The sequence below is a fragment of the Cupressus sempervirens genome, chromosome 5 (genome assembly GCF_028749045.1).
Source record: "Cupressus sempervirens isolate cs-2001-9-10 chromosome 5, ASM2874904v1, whole genome shotgun sequence".
In the NCBI taxonomy this organism is placed as follows: Eukaryota; Viridiplantae; Streptophyta; class Pinopsida; order Cupressales; family Cupressaceae; genus Cupressus; species Cupressus sempervirens.
The window spans coordinates 793,970,069-793,987,244 of NC_143122.1; the positions used below are offsets into that span (position 1 = coordinate 793,970,069).

The window sequence follows — 17,176 nt, forward strand, 5'->3', positions numbered from 1 at the left end:
TTTGATATGTACTATGTTCATAGTGTATATTGTTGTATTTACTACTTCTCTCAAGAATATCTTCATAGTATTATTCTCAAACACCATAACTCTTGTTTCCTTTGTTACTAATCTATTTCTCCTTTCTGCTATACCATTCTACTCAGGTGTCTTTGGGTTGGAAGTTGTCTTTTATTGTCATTCACTTCACAAAAATTGTTAAACTCATTCAAATAAACTCTCCATCTCTATCAAATCTCAAACATTTAATTTTCAAGTCAAGTTCATTTTTAACTCTATTCTTAAACACCTTAAACTTCTCAAATGCTTCAAATTTCTCGCTATGACATGCTACCCACATCATCCTAGTAAAATATCATCAACAAGAATCATGAAATACCTTTCACCATAGAATGCTCGTCTTTGTAGGACCACTCAAGTCTATGTGCACTATCTCCAACTTCGCTAGTGTAGTAAACTTTTCTTATGTTTCCCCACAACACATTCCTTTCATACCATGTTAGTAGGCTTCACAATTTTAGGTTAATCCCTAACTGCAAGTTTAGTATTGATCTTCACAGTGTTATCAAAATTTGTGTTACAAAACCTTTTGTGCCATAACCAATTGTCATCAACTTTAGCAACTAAGAAATGTCATCTCAATAGGATTCGACTGAAAAAATTACCTCTTGTTCTTGTACCAATACCAATCATCTTACCATCTTTATCCTTGATAATACATGTCTTCTCTATAAATTGTAATTGATATCCCTTGTGAACTAGTTGTCCAACACTCAAAAGGTTATGTTTCATACCATCAACAAAATAAATATCATCAGTGTTAGTTTTTTCATCAAAAGTAATAGATCATATTCCTTTTATGTGCCAAGTTGCATTGTTTCCAACTCTAACAATTCCTCCATCACAATTGTTGAATTCAATGAACTTGTTTATTTCTCCAGTCATATGATGAGAACAACCACTGTCTATAATCCAATCATACTTCTTCTTTTCCACTTGTGTCGCTAAGGCTCTTTCTTCTCTAACTTCTTTTTCAAGACTTTCCTCCTTAATAGAAACAAATATTATTTCATCACTTCCACTCAAAAATCTTTCCACACTAGTGTCTAAATCCTCATCATTGGCATAAAAGACATTCTCTAGTCTTCCTAGGCTTGAAATTCATTTTATACTTCTTTACTCTTTTAGGGCACTTAGAAGCATAACGACCATATTCAGTACTAGTCCAACATTTAAATATTTTCTTACCTTCAAGTTCTTTTTTCACAAGTAGGGCAATTCCTTCTTCAATCTTCTTGTCTTTTTCTGATTTTTCTCTGTTGTTGCTAGCATAATCTTCACTACTACTAGCACTTCTTGTCAATGTAGGTAAAATAATTAATTCACTAAAAGCTGTCTCAATTCTAGGCAAATCTCCACTTTGTCTCAAACTAATCTCAGTTGATTCCAGTCTTCCAAGAAGAGTCTCTCTTGTAAAATTCTTTGTGCAAGTTCTAACCTATTCAATCATCTATGTTGTCTACTTATAAGCAAGTGTCAATGTTTTCAAGATCTTCCGTACAATTTCATCTTCATCCTCCTTTCCATCACAAGCATTAATTCTTGCAACAATCTCTAATATTCTACCAGAATAATTTCTTATATCATCTTTCATCATTTTAGCTTCTTGAAATAAACGTGCCCAATTTTGTGATCTAACCTTATTTTTCCTTCAAGGACTTGATGCTCTGATACCAATTGGTAAAAAGTAAAATCCACCAAGATAACTGCAAGGCGGGGGAGTGAATCGAATATCATATTAAAACAACTCTTATTAACCTTATTACATCTTAAGCATGTGATCAGCAAGTGCAACAACCATATAAAGATAATCATACACAATAACCTCATATTTGTTAACTAGGGAAACCTTTGATCAAAGGGAAAATCTTGGTGGAAATGGTAACCATAAAATGATGTACTAATAAATAAGTTCTTTGTAAGAGGATGGACCCTATTTGGAGTCAATGAATAACATTCAGTACATATCAGTCCCTATTAGGAGACTTTGAATCCCTATAACAAGATTTTGACCGTGTTAGGAGTTGTGTCAACCCTGTTAGGAGTTGTGGAAGGCGAAAGGACCCACTACCCAAATAGCTTCAAGGGAAAAACCACCGAACTCATTGTCCAACTAGCCTTGCTACTATCATTCTTAGAATAATACCAATAAAAATCTTGTCCACATAAACCTCTTTAACAAATACAGTCTCTCTATGTGGTCATTATGCCTTAACTGCACCAAACACTTCTCTCATTAGAAGATATCCCACGTATCATACACTTCTGCATACTACCACAAGGAAAACAACTTTTCTTTATACAAAGTCCTAAAACTAATGATTGAGTCGAGATTGGGGCTTCCTCAATTTACAATTACAATATACGACCATCTTAAGATATTACAATACATGTTACAATATTACAATTTTTCACAGTTACAACTAAATTGTTGGCTCATAATCTGCACTTTCGAGACATCATCAACTGCTTCTCAGAACTCTGTCTAAATGTTGTCTTTAATAAATCCCAAATAACTATCAATTGTCTTCATATTTCCACATGCGTAGAACATGTCCTTAACTGCACATACTTCAATCCTCAAACCATGCAACCACAATCTTTGATTGTTGCTCTCTCAATCTCTGTAGAATAACATGTATGTCGACATGAATGACAAACACAATCTCTAGTTATGCTAGGATACTCCCCCATAGGAACATCATCAACATTTTTGCTAACACAAACCCTAAATCCCTTTGCATCACCTAAGTCTTCACAAGTCAAGAAGGTTTATGCTACTTCTAGTTATGCCACAAATGGGGACATGCACTAGCCTATTTTTAGTGCATATCTTGTTCTTCCTTTACCTAAGACTTCTCTAGTAAAGCCCTTTTCAATTCCATTTTGCTTTACTTTCAAAAATTTGCTCTTAAGACATTTCTTTACTTAAACTTAGTGAAAGACTTATCAATAACAGTATTAGATTTAAACAATGTATAAGAGATCAATGAATTTACATTTGGAAGTCAATTTTATTACTCTCTTTTCTTCTGCCAATAAATCATTCAGAAATTAGTATCATATTTTTCTTTTTTCTTTTTTTTAAATAATAGCATGTATTCATATCTTACAATTTCAAACTCTAGTTCCTCACCTATAGATTTTTAATGCCATGGTCCCTAAGCTATAATTTGCTTCCCAAATAGCTGGTTGAAATGGTCAACATCAAAACAATTATAAATTCCTTGTAGACTGTATTTGGGTGTTTCAGTATAATCAAAATGTGGAAAAGATGTTGCTCCTACATCTTCTCATAAAAGCAAATATCAAAATATCTACGCATTCCATTTGAACTGGATAAATTCGCTGTCCCATACAATAAAATGGAACTTACGTTTAGAAACAAGCTCTTCTTATAGGTCATGGTTAACTTCAAAGTTGAAAGCACGCTCTTTCTTATTGACAAAACTAATTTCTTAAAATGCCGTACAGAATACAAGCAAATAATTAGTACTGCTGAGGAACCCCATTTATCTCAATCCGAATGGTGATAAAGAGTGCAAATAGACTCAACTCCAAGGAAACCTCTGATAAATTGAGTGCACACTGCCCCCAAATTAGGAGGCGGAATCCAGACCTCTTCATAAAAGATTTACAACTTTAGAGCATTTGTAAAGCACGTTCTTTAAAAAACAGAGCATTTGTTAAGCATGTCATCCATATCTCCCCTTTAGACAACCATATCTCACCCTGGCATGATCAGTCATTAGACAGGCACTCAGACTTAAAGACTTCTAGTTGCTTTTTCTTTCTAGGATGAAGAGATATTCATATAATATGTTAACACAATTTGAATGATATAGAGGTGAACAATTCATAATACTGTATCATAATAATTTGAACAATGTATGATCCATTTGAAACTGCAACAATTAAAAGGTGAATGAACCATTTGAAGAGGCAAATTGAAACTGAATGCCTTGAAAACCTGAATGGCAAGAGTGCACAACTAATGACGATATTTGAACAATCAACCTATGTGAGCTATTTGAAGAGGCAAATTGAAACTGAATGACTCAAAACAATCGAACTAAATGAGCTATGCAAATGATGATGTTCAAACAATTAAACGAAGGGCCGAATTGAAACTGGATAGGCTGAAATTGAATGGCAAGAGTGCACAGAAAATGGTGATTTTCAGAAAAATCAATCTAAGGCAGGTTGAAACTGAACGAGGTGAAACAATCAATCTAAATGAGCTAAGCAAATGATGATATTCAAACAATTGTCATGAGAGGTAAACTGAATCAGTTGGAAAAATCAATCTAAATGAACTAATTTAAGAGGGAAATAGAAACAGAATTGTTCAATCTAAATGAACTATATATATTTGAAACTGAAACTGAATGCTCGTTTGGTTACTGGAATAGGAATAGAAAATTTGGAATATGTTTTCTATTTTCCATTTAGTTTATCAATTGGAATAGGAAATAGGAAAATATATTTCTGATTTTGCCTCTAAAATGAGCTTATACCCATTCCAAAAAATATATGTTATTGGAATAGCCATTCATATTCCTAATATGCATTCTTATTCTCTATTCCTATGCCTGTAACCAAACAGACCTTAAATGAACTATTTGAAAAGCCAAATTGCTTTTTGAAGAGTTTACATGAGCTAATTTAAAGAGGGAAATAGAAACAGAATTGTTCAAAAAAAAAAACCATTTTAAATTGAAACTTAAAGCTCAATCTAAATGAACCATTAGAAAAGTCAGATTACTTTTTGAAGAGACGCAGTAACACCAAATAAGTTGAAAAAACCAATTTAAATGAATTTGAAGAGGTACATTGTGTCAAACAAAAAATGAATGGGTTGAAACTAAAAGGCCACAGCAAATAATGAGTTAATACTTGGAGAGGGAAACTAAAATTTACTGAGTTGGAACAATCAATCTAAATAGGGACAACTTGAAAATGAGGTAATTGAAGAGATAAAGAGGGAACCAGGCAAATTGAAACTGAACAATTGTGCAAATGATGAGTTGCTATTGGAAGAGGGAAATTAAAATTGAATGAATTTTAATCTACATAAACACAAAGTTGAAACTGAATCTAAACACATGCGAATTGAAAATAAGCCTATTTAAAGAGGCAAATAGAGGCACTTGAAAAAGAATGGAATGAAACTGAATGGCAAGAGCGCACTATAATTCTGTTCCAGGAGGCAAATTCAAAATGAGCTATTTGGATGAATTCAAACTGAATGGAAAGAGTGCACAGAAAATAATATATTTGAACAATCATAAGCGTTTTTCAAAGAAGGAAATATGGCAAGAGTGCACAGAAAATGATGATATAGTTTCACTAGTAAATATTCAAATATCAAAAACCTTCGCTAGCGACTATATTCAAATATCAAAACCACATGACAAAGAGTGCCAAAATGAAAGCAACACCAAATAAGTTGGAAATAGAAACAGAATTGTTCAATCTAAATGAACTATTTAAAATTGAAACTGAAAGCTCAACCTAAATGAACTATTAGAGAAGGCAGATTGCTTTTTGAAGAGACGTAGCAACAGCAAATAAGCTGGAAAAATCAATTTAAATGAATCTGAAAACATTGTGTCAAACAAAAAATGAACTATTAGAGAAGGCAGATTGCTTTTTGAAGAGACGTAGCAACAGCAAATAAGTTGGAAAAATCAATTTAAATGAATCTGAACACATTGTATCAAACAAAAAATGACTGGGTTGAAACTATAAGGCCAAAGCAAATGATCAATTGCAATTTAAAGAGGGAAGTTGAAACTTTCTGAGTTTGAACAATCAATCTAAATAGGGAAGTTGAAACTTTCTGAGTTTGAATACTCAATCTAAATAGGGGCAACTTGAAAATGAGACATTGGAAGAGATAAATAGAGGCAACTAGGCAAGTTGAAACTAAACACTTGTGCAAATGATGAGTTCCTATTGAAAGAGAAAAATTAGAATTAAGATAAGATAAGATAAATTTATTAATGTCCAACAAGAGACCAAGGGATTGGAAACAGTACAAAGGGCAAACACCAGCAGAGGGGACCACCAAACGGTGTCTGCGGAAAGAACATGAAAGAAAAACAACAAAAGAACCAAGAAAAGGAATAACAACAACTAAGAACTCCTCACAGGCGAGAAGTAGTTAATAATGGAAAAGTGGACATTAGAGCAATCAAGTACTCTAGAAGGTCGTTGTCGAGTGTGATCCCTATGGGGTCTCACAGATCCGGTGTGACCCGAGATAGTACAAGGAGCTCACTTCAATCCTCGGGCAAGGACTGTAGGACTGAAGAAAGAGATGATGAGTTGTGTAGGGGTCGATGTTGAGCAAAGGTGGAGCTGTATAGTGTGCTCGCGAAGCCGCATGGTCTCCTAAAGGTAGAGTGCAAGACAGTGCTAGTCAATATATTTGAAGAAAGAGCGAGGAGACCGACACTCTCTGAACAAATAGTAGAATCTCCCTCGGATCTCATAGTAAATAGGACAACAAAAAATGTCGATCTAGTGATCAGTCTAAATACGTAGCCAGTGAGATTCCACTCTAAAATATCCCAAGGAGATGCAAAAAGTGTGAGTCCAATGACAAGTGAGATATTAGGGTCGTAAGATGATCCCATCCTAGATATCAAGGAAGTGTTCGGCATAGAAGGCCATACGTAGGCGGAGCCCACCTGAGGGATGTTTCCAGGTTGTGATAACATACTGTCTGTAGATGTCAAGTCTAACATGCTCATTCAACTCCCGCTGAGATGGAAGAAGATGGGCTAGAGCATCCAGAGAAAATTGAAAGGGGGGAAGACGATCCAAACTAATACCAATTGAACCCAAGAGAGCAAAGACCTAGGTGTACCAACAACAAGACCTATCTCTAGAGTCCAAACTCGCAACCTCCATAGAGGAACAGTAAGCCAAGTAGGAATATCTGTGACGACCATCGGAGGAATCAGCAAAGCTCCGGAGCCGGTGAAGAAGCCAAACTAAACCAAAGATGGTCCCCAATGTGAAAGGGTGAGCACCAAACTCAGCTAGAACAATGTTGTGTGGTGTGGACCGATGACATTTGACAATGCGTCAAAGGAAAAGAGTTTGGACTCTCTCAACAGAGGCCTAGTCAGACTCCAAGGGGGAGGGGCCCCAAACGCCATTGAGGACAGTCAGCTTGACCAAGGAGTCAAGAAGGGACATGAATTGAATGAGTTGGAACAATCAATCTAAATAAAGACAAATTTGAAACTAAATCTAATAGAAAAAGAGCGGTAAAAATTTATTAAGACATAAATGATTACAATAGGGAGAGCTCAACAAGGAGCTCTGTCTTGAGCAAAAAGTTCATCAAATTCTTGTAACAGATCACGGGGAAGCTACCCCCTATCCATAATATTCCAGCCTGGAGCATGAACAGAAGCCCATTTGGCCAAACAATCAGCAGCTTTGTTCCATTCATGAGAAATGTAAGTAAACCTAATGAACTCAAGAGGTACAAAAGAGAAGAGACTGATTAACAACAGTAGCTAGCTGCCAACTAACATCCTCAAGCTCCTACGAAGTAAGCAAGTTCACCACATCTTGGGAGTCAGACTCACAGATAATCTTGTGCTATCCCCACAAACAACATTGTTCCACAGCATATAAAATGGTCTGAGCCTCCATGAGATTATTAATATGGTAACCCTTATGCACTGAGAAATAATTTAGCTTCACCAGAGTTGCAATGAACCACTCCCCCAATACCAACAGGGCCTGGATTCCCCCAAGAAGAACCATCAGTATTAATTTTTAGCACTCCATGAGGAGTCATCCAATGACCCCGGCCCCCCCCTCAATTCACTCGTCCTTTCCCTTGTTGTCGAGGTTCTTTGGGCACTTTTTGATACCATTGAGCTGCAACCCCAATCCTAAAGATGAAAATTGAGGCGATTGCATATGGCAAGATCAGCTGGATCCATACCCCCATCTAGCGCACACATCACTTGAATAGTTTTCTGAAGAGAATGTGAAATTTTCCACCAAAGATGCATAACACCAATTCGAACATATTGGAAGAATCTTTGATTCCTCTCTAGCCAAATATGCCAAAGAATGAACAATGGGCCAGCAATTCAAACAACATTGAGAGGAGAAGATTTGGAGGGAGCACTACCCAAGCGGGCCTAGAACTCGGACAAAGGGGAAGCATGCCTACAAGAGCAACCCCAAGCGCTCCACCAAAGATGCCATAACTGAGTAGAAAAGGAGCAATGGAACAATAGATGGGAGACATACTCCTCCCCATTACCACACAAAACACAATATGAGGGACCTTGAAATCCACATTTACAAAGATTATCCCACGTAAGACAGCGGTTGTAAGCCACTAGCCACATGAAAAAAATTCACTTGGACCAAGAAAATCTATTCCAAACTTGCTTCCACAGAGGGACCTCAACATCACCGAACAATTGTCTAGTTATCTCCTAATACCCAGCAGTAATATAATATTTATGAGACAAGGTACCTCCCCCCAAGCCAAAACATCTAGTCCTAGCAGAGAGGACCATGCCCTAGAGGCCAAAATCTGAGAAAGCTCGTGATGATCGACCTTTGTGCCTCCAAGAGGCCAATCAAAAGAGTGCTTCCATCTGTAACTAACAACGAGTCCCAATTTGATAAGGAGTCTTGTAATGAGCACTTTATCCCATCCAGCAGAATGAAAAGAATCACAGAGAGTCTAAAGATAAGGGTAAATGGATAATATAGAGGGGAATCCATCCCAAACATCAGACCAAAACAAAGCCTCAGGGCCTCCCTTACATATCCAGAAAAGACCCCTCTTGACTAATAGAGCACCAGTCTTCAGAGTATGCCAAACCATAGAGCCATGACCTTCAAGAGGAAGTGCAGAAATAGAGCAAGGATCAACACCTCTAAAATATTTATGAGTGATAATACGAGCCCAAAGTTGATGTTGTCTAGAGCACCATCATTAATAAAGCTTAGCAGCCAACACTTGACTACACAAGAGAGTTGATCGAAGACCAAGACTGCCCTTGTAACATACTGATTTTCCTAATCAAGTTTCAATCTAGAAATAAACTGATTTCCTATTTCATTTCTTATGACTATGATTTCCATCAACGGTATAAACTGAAATTTAAAACTCCTTCCAATATACATAACATATTCTACGAGTTTACAAAATGAAATGTTAATATTTAATTCATAGTAACGAGAATCGCCCAAAAATCGCCTGAATCGGTGATTCCGCGACCAGATTCATGCTATGCAATTTTTTTTGCATTGTGTATCGGTATCGCCGATTTCTGGGCCATGAATCGCCGATTCAGGCGATTCATGTAAAAATCACCAAAATCGCCTTAAAAAATCGAGTATGAATCGCCCGCGGCATGTAAAAAGGGAAGTTGAAATTTTAAAAAAAATCACTTGTTTTTTTCCCTTTGTTTTTTACCTATTCTCTTTGTTATAACCCTAAAGGGCCTTCTATTTGTTAAGCATGAGTAGAAGAGAGGAAAAGTGAGAGAGAAGAAGAGAAAAGAAAAGCCATAGGTTTCCAACCGGCAAGAAGGAGGAGCACCAAAGAAATCAACAGGCCATTTGGGAAGCCCATCAATTGCTTTGGGAGCTTTAAGGAGCCAATATCAACACTCCTCAATTCATTTGCAAGAGGTAAGTGCTTTTTTTTTCTTGCATGTTAGTGTATTATGCATTTTTTGTTAAATTTTTAGTGTATTATGCATTTTTTGTTAAATTTCTATAGTTTTCAAGAATTTTAGTGTAAATCTTGAATGTTCTTTATTTTTACTAAGTTGCAAGCTAGGGTTTGTTGTTTTCTAATTTTTATTAGCTTCAAACTTTGATATTTTACATTAAAAAAATTATTGCAGCAGCATTTGCTCTCATTTTTCGCAAATTCCAATGGGTAAAAAAGATGAATGTTGGAAATATAATGAAGAGTTTCCTGGAAGAACCAAATATCAAACAAAATGCATGTTTTGTAAAGAAAAAATAACTTCCAGGGGTATTTATAGATTGAAATTCCACATTGCTGCTATACCTGGACACGATGTTACAGTTTGCACTCACCAAACTCCTAAGGCAAAACGAACTTGCTTAATGGCATTAGAAAAAATTGAAAAAGACAAAGCAAATAGGAAAATGCAAGTTGAAGGGTTAAGGGGTATTGGCTCCCATGTTCCCGCATCCGCAACCGCATCCACATCTGCATCTGCATCAGCTTCCGCATCCGTAGGTTGTGTTGGAGAGGGTTCTTCTAGGCCTCCTTTTTATCCTAGTTATTCTACTCGTGCTAGTGCTAGTGCTAGTCAGTCACATACTGAGACAGAGTCCCACACCAACCTATTGCAGCCTAGAGTGCGAAAAAACAAAATGGATAGTTACTTTGTGCCCCGCACTACTCTTGGTTCCCAACCCACGCTTGAGGGCATGGGTTTGAACAAGGAGATTCACGATGCTGCCAGAAAGAAGATATGCAAATTTTGGTACTTTTGCAACATTCCATTTATTGCAGCCAGGTAATTGATTATTTTTTCTTTGTTTTCTTTAAAGTTAAAATTAAAAGTAAAAGTAAAACTTTAATTATATCTACTTGTTTTATAATTTGAGTCTTTGACATCTAAACTTTTATTTGTGACAGGGCTCCTTATTGGCAGAATATGATAGATGCGGTTGCTATTTGTGGTCCGGAGTTTAAAGTCCCAATTGAGGCTGAGTTGAGCAGATACCTCCTGGATGAGATGGTAGAGGACATGAGGGTTGACCTCGAGGAGAACCGAAAGGAATGGATTGCAAAGGGTTGCACCATCATGACTGATGGTTGGACCGATAGGAGGAATAGAACACTCCTCAATTTTCTTGTATCTTGTGGAGGTGATTGATCATTCTACTTTCCTACATACATTGTAAATTTTGATTTGTTGAATGCTAATTCGTTAATGATCCATTTAATATTATAATTCGTTGTTTTGTTACTTGTAGGATATACCATGTTCATAAAATCCAATGATGCTTCCGCACATGTGAAAAATGCCACATATTTATGTGAGGCTATTGAGGAAGTTATAGCAGAGGTGGGGGAACAAAATGTGATCCAGGTGGTGACGGATAATGTAGCAAATTATGTTGCAGCAGGTAAACTTTTAACTTTGCAAGTTTTGAAAATAAATTTATTTGAATTTTGAAATTTGAGTTTCTAATTGACTTAAAATTGTTGTAGGTAAACTTTTGATGGAGAGGCACCCCACCATATTTTGGTCCCCTTGTGTGGCACACTGCATTGGCCTCATGTTGGAGGAAATTGGCAAACTTGAGTTTGTCAAGTCATGTGTGGAAAGGGCAAAAAAATATGCAAATTCATTTATAATCATGCATTTGTCCTTAGCACAATGAGGAAGTACACAAAAGGCAAGGAGTTAGCTCGCCCAAGTATCACGAGGTTTGCCTCGAATTTGATCACCTTGCAGTCCCTGTTGACATCAAGGGATGGATTGAGGAGCATGTTTGTTGGGCAGGAGTGGATTTGCTCTTCCTATGCTACGACCACTGTAGGGTTAGATGTGGCGGATTGCATATTTGATGAGGATGGTTTTTGGAAACCCGCTAGAGAAATCCTTAAGGTAAATTTATTGCAATTTAATATTTAGTATTTTGCTTTTACTTTAAGTTATATTATTTTATATTTAAGTTTTGACTCAAATTTTTTGTTTTACTTTATATGTAGGTCACTGTGCCCCTTGTAGCTTTGCTACAAACTACTGATGGGGAGAAGCCCTCTATAGGCTACATTTATGAGGGCATGGATAGGGCCAAGGAGGCCATCAGAGCCCAATATGCAGGAGTGTAGGAGAGGTATGGCCCTATTTGGGACATCATCAATAGGAGATGGCAGAATCAGCACCATCGACCCATCCACGCAGCAGCTTACTATCTAAATCTGGCATTTCGTTTCTGTCCTGAGTTCAAGGCGGATGCGTAGGTTCTCACTGGCTTATACACAGTGATTCAGAGATTGAGTAGCGATGAAAATAGCGCTGCTGCGATTGTTGAGCTAGACCAGTTAAACAATAAGGAGGGGCCACTTCTCTCTGGCAGGATGGCCATAAATACTCAGACAACACTAAAGCCAGGTAAAAATTAAATAATATATTCAATGTTCATGAATCTAGATTCTAAACTTAAAGTTGATTATATAATGCATTAATTTTAGTGTTGTAATTTGTAAATGAGACTAATTGTTTTTGTTTTTTCCTTATTTCAGATAAATGGTGGCAAATGTTTGGGGCCACAACCCCAAACCTTCAAAAAATTGCCATCCGCATTCTGAGTCAGCCGAGCAGTGCTTCTGGATGTGAGAGCAGTTGATCCATGTTCGAGCACATCCACTTGAAGAGGAGAAACAGGTTGATAGTGCAGAGGTTGAATGATCAGACAGACAGATTTTTGGCGCTGACTCCTCTCCGATCATTCTAGAGGAGATTGATCCAGAATCAGAGTGGATCACAGAGACTGTGGACCTAGTCTTCACTGAGGAAGACCGCACGTGGGTTGACCAAGTGGATGTAGAGGCTAAGGCTGTGGCCAGGGCAGAGGAGGCAGCTAGAGCACGTTCAGGCATTGGTAGATGCACACGCGCACGCACAGACGCAGGCCCTAGCGACGTTATTCATGAGCCCATTGCCCATGCAGGGGACATGGCTCGGCGGTCCTCTAGGACCTACCTTACACGCTTTTCTCATAGGCAAACTGGATACTCAGAGGCTAAGGTTGAGGCTGCAGCAGAGCTAGAGGATGACAATGAGGATGATGAAGCTTGAGTTGGAGCCTTGTTTTTATATTTTGTTTACACTGTATAGATATTGATAGTGATACTGAATCACTGATAGACATATGTTTCAAACTTTCATGGATCTTCATCTTAGATTTATACATACATTTATGATTTGATGTCTTATAGATCTTCATGATTTCATCTTACTGATTCTATGATTTGAATCATTATGATCATTTTATTTTTATTTACTTCAGCTAGCATACAATTTACATTTGAGTACATAATGATAACATAGTTACGTATGTGATGGATTTTATGTTTCATGTTTATGTATGTTAGATTCTATTTGATGATGTTATAGTGTTTTAAAGTTATATTCAATAAAGGGTGCATGAAATAAGTCTTAAATTGTTAAAATCTTTAGATTTAAAGGGTTTTTTCAAATTTGCCGATTCACCGGCGATTCACCCCCGATTCACGATTCGATTCGGCCGTGCTGATTCCGATTCACGTTACTTTGATTTAACTTCATAATCAGCTGAAAGTAAATATCAGATGCTCTTGAAATGAAATATCAAATTAAGATACTAATCAATGAAATCAATTATCTACTTCTAATTATTCAACTGAAATTAAATAACAGATATGTAATTAAAGTAAAAACTATTTCCAAATAGAGAGCTTTCCTCTTGAAACGAAATAACTAAACATTCAGAGGTTAAAAGAACATACAGTATAATTTGTGAAACTTCTTTTACTTGTTGTCCAAGCCCTGGCATTGGTAAGAGGAGAAGCATTGACATAGGCTTAACCTCCCAACCGCAAACCATTACTTATCCCCACTTATTCTAATTTAATAGAACGGCCCTCCCTACCCCGAGGTCGGGCTTGGGATGTTCATAAGTTTAGCTATCAGAGTATCCAAGTGGGTTGAAATCCCAACAGTGATTCAATAAAATAACTGAAGCATCTGGACAATCCAAAAAGATCAAATGTTCGGCAAATTTGCCTAATTCCACCCTGGCCAAGGATTTCAAAACGTGGGTCAACAAACCCAATCTCCACCACTCAGCTAGACAATATTCTTCATAAGTGGAACATGCATGAGCTAATGCATTATTTATCATGTTATTTATTTATTCTGATGTCATTCTTGTTTTGCAGATTTCTCTACACCTCATCACCATTTTCAGGCCATCAAGTTGTTGATTCCTTGGTGCTTCAAATTAAAGATCACAATGATACTTTACACCTTCTTCACCACATATTGGCATCTGTGCCTAGCGAATTCCTTGGTGTTCTGGTTTCAATATCTCATTCTCAGTTAAATATATTTATTTCAGGATGCAATTGATTCTAAATGGGATGATATCTTTCTTGCCATTGACCTTAAATGATTCAGAGAAATTCTACATATTTGGATATATATATACATAGTTGAAAGAAAAATGTCATGCTTATGTATAAATCAGTGTAGTATTAAAAAGGCGGTCGACAGTCTTTTCATGGAAGATGACATACTTTATAAGGAATATGACAGTCTTTGCAAAGAAAATGAAATACTTTAATCATTGTCATAATATCATAAAGGAATATGACAAACTTGCAAGGAAAACGGCAGGCTTTATGCATTAAACAATGTCATTTTATCACATGTTGTTACTAAGAAGGTTACGACCAGAACTGATGGCTTAAGGATCTATTACTGTATCCAAATAAACAAGTCAGAAATCTTACGTGACTCTATCACGAAATAACTAAGGAAAGTCTTTGCACTTTAAGGAAATCTGTTAGCCCGGCTCTATGACCCACGATAATATAGAAATGATTTGATTTGAGATAGAATGATTTCCAGCAAGGAGTTTGTATGCTAAAGGTAATCGAAATGCCATAGACGACTTAAGAAAATCTATAATATAGGAGCCTGTCCTTACGGCTTCCTACAATTACAAGATTCAATTCGAATGCCCTTCAAATCAACTTAAAAGAAAGAAAGAAGATGAAAGATTTTGAAAATTATAATTATTTTATTATTATTTTATTTTCCCATTTAAGCTTATGTGTACGTAATGATAGGGTGGCATCAATGGATTATTATAATTAATATAATGGTGTCATTTTATTATTATTTACATATGATCATATTTGAGAATGTAAAATAATAATTAAATAATAGAAATATTTTATAATTCTTTAAACGTAAGAATTTTTGTTTATTTTACATTATTTATTATAATGTTCCATTTATAGCTCATGTGTTTCCACCATGAAATATGTTGCCAAGTCCTAGTAACCTTGCCAAGATAGTTTTAGGTCAAACCTGTTGATTCTGATGATTGAACTATTCGACCATCCCCTTTCGATGACCTTGTTTAGCAATGCTTCCCCTCTCTCTTCAATCTTCTTCCTCTAATCATTCCAAAACAACATTCTCACCAAGACATCAATTCAAGATTTATAAATTGCTAATTCAAAATCATCAAGTGACCGTTAGGGATTTCATCAATGTCAAAGTAACTAGCTTTACACGTTCATCATATATGTACAACGGCTATAATTAACTAACTCATTTTCATATGATAATTAAATCGATACAACGGCTACAATTAACTAACTCAATTTCACATGATCATGAAGGAATAAACAACGGCTATAATTAACTACTCAATTTCACACGATCATGAAGAAATAATTTGATTCAACGACTATAATCAGTTTAAAATTTTAGGACAAAATTTGGGATGTAATGGCCCTCCTTTTTAGGTCTACAAAGAGTCTCCTAGCTAATCAAACTCGATTTAGAGCTACGCAAATTACCACTCCAAAGGAATTTCTGAGAAAGAGCATCAAACTCCTTGAGAAAGTATACAGGAGCAGCTTGAACCATGCTTCTATAAGTATGAAGAGCTTGAATAACATATTGAACAAGGGTAACCCAAGCAACAGTAGAAAGCCATTTATGAGTCGAATGCTTGAACCATGCTTCTATAAGTATGAAGAGCTTGAATAACATATTGAAGAAGGGTAACCCAAGCAGTAGTAGAAAGCCATCTATGAGTCCAATGATTTACCTTTTCCTAAAGCTTGATAATCAAATTTTGCCAAAAGAGTCGTGGCTGCCTAGAAATAGCAATAAGGATGCCAAGATAAGTCAAAGGAAGCGACCCAATCTGAAACCGCAGGATATCAGCAATTCTTTGTTAAATAGACTCAGGAGTGTTAAAAAGGTAAATGGAAGATTTCTGCTCATTAACTTTTTGTCCTAAAGCCGCCAAATGAATATCCAAAGTATGTCGAAAGGATTCAACTTCCTTGATCCTAGCAAGTCCCAGAAGAGCAGAATCATCAACAAATTGAAGGTAAGAAAGAGTAGGTAAACCATTTTCCCACTGCCACTTGTTACATCCCAAATTTTGCTCTAAAATTTTAAACTAATTATAGTCGTTTATATCTTCATGATCATATGAAATTGAGTTAGTTAATTTTAGCCGTTGTATCGATTTAATTATCATATGAAAATAAGTCAGTTAATTATAGTCGTTGTATCAATCTATTCAGGATCATGTGAAATTGAGTGAGTTAATTATAGTCGTTGAACATATATGATGAACATGTAAAGTTAGTTATTTTGACATTGATGAAATCCCTAAGGGTCACTTGATGATTTTGAATTAGCAATTTATAAATCTTGAATTGATGTCTTGGCGAGAATGTTGTTTTGAATGATTACAGGATGAAGACTGAAGAGAGAGGGGAAGCATTGTGAAACGGAGTCATCGGAAGGGGATGGTCGAATAGTTCAGTCATCAAAATCAACAAATTTGACCTAAAACTATCTTGGCAAGGTTACTAGGACTTGGCAACATATTTCATGGTGGAACCGCATGAGCTATAAGTGGAACGTTATAATAAATAATATAAAATAAACATAAATTCTTACCTTTAAAGAATTATCAAACATAAATATTATTTAATTATTATTTTACTTTCTCAAATATGATCATATGTAAATAATAATAAGATGACACCATTACATTATAAATTAATAATCCAATGATGTCACCCTATCATTACGTACACATATGCATAATTGAGAAAATAAAACAATAATAAAATAATATTAATTTTTAAACCTTTCATCTTCTTTCTTTCTCACTTTTCCCTCCTTTCTTTCCTTTTCTTTTAAGTCGATTTAAAAAGCTTTCGAATATAATCTTGTAACTGAAGGAAGCTGTAAAGTCTGGCTCATTCTATATTATGGATTCTTTGATCGATTATCGACATTCTTTCCTCCTTCAGCCTTCATGT

General features: G+C 36.0%; 1 protein-coding gene across 1 annotated transcript; it reads left to right on the plus strand.

The window, feature by feature from the left end:
- The first annotated feature begins 4,136 nt into the window (after nt 1-4,136).
- LOC149558323 (uncharacterized) lies at nt 4,137-10,976 on the plus strand. The gene is made up of 3 exons (XM_089830757.1): nt 4,137-4,278; nt 10,331-10,613; nt 10,736-10,976. Exons 1-3 carry the CDS (start codon nt 4,137-4,139, stop codon nt 10,974-10,976), a joined length of 666 nt encoding a protein of 221 aa, XP_089686883.1.
- The last annotated feature ends 6,200 nt before the right edge of the window (nt 10,977-17,176 follow it).

Excerpts from the sequence above, each read along its gene's own strand:
- LOC149558323 (XM_089830757.1), top strand. The coding sequence starts at position 4,137 with ATGAGCTATGCAAATGATGATGTTCAAACAATTAAACGAAGGGCCGAA. Across the intron at positions 4,279-10,330 it reads GCAGGTTGAAACTGAACGAG|GTTGTGTTGGAGAGGGTTCT; the intron begins GTGAAACAATCA and ends CCGCATCCGTAG. Across the intron at positions 10,614-10,735 it reads ATTCCATTTATTGCAGCCAG|GGCTCCTTATTGGCAGAATA; the intron begins GTAATTGATTAT and ends TATTTGTGACAG.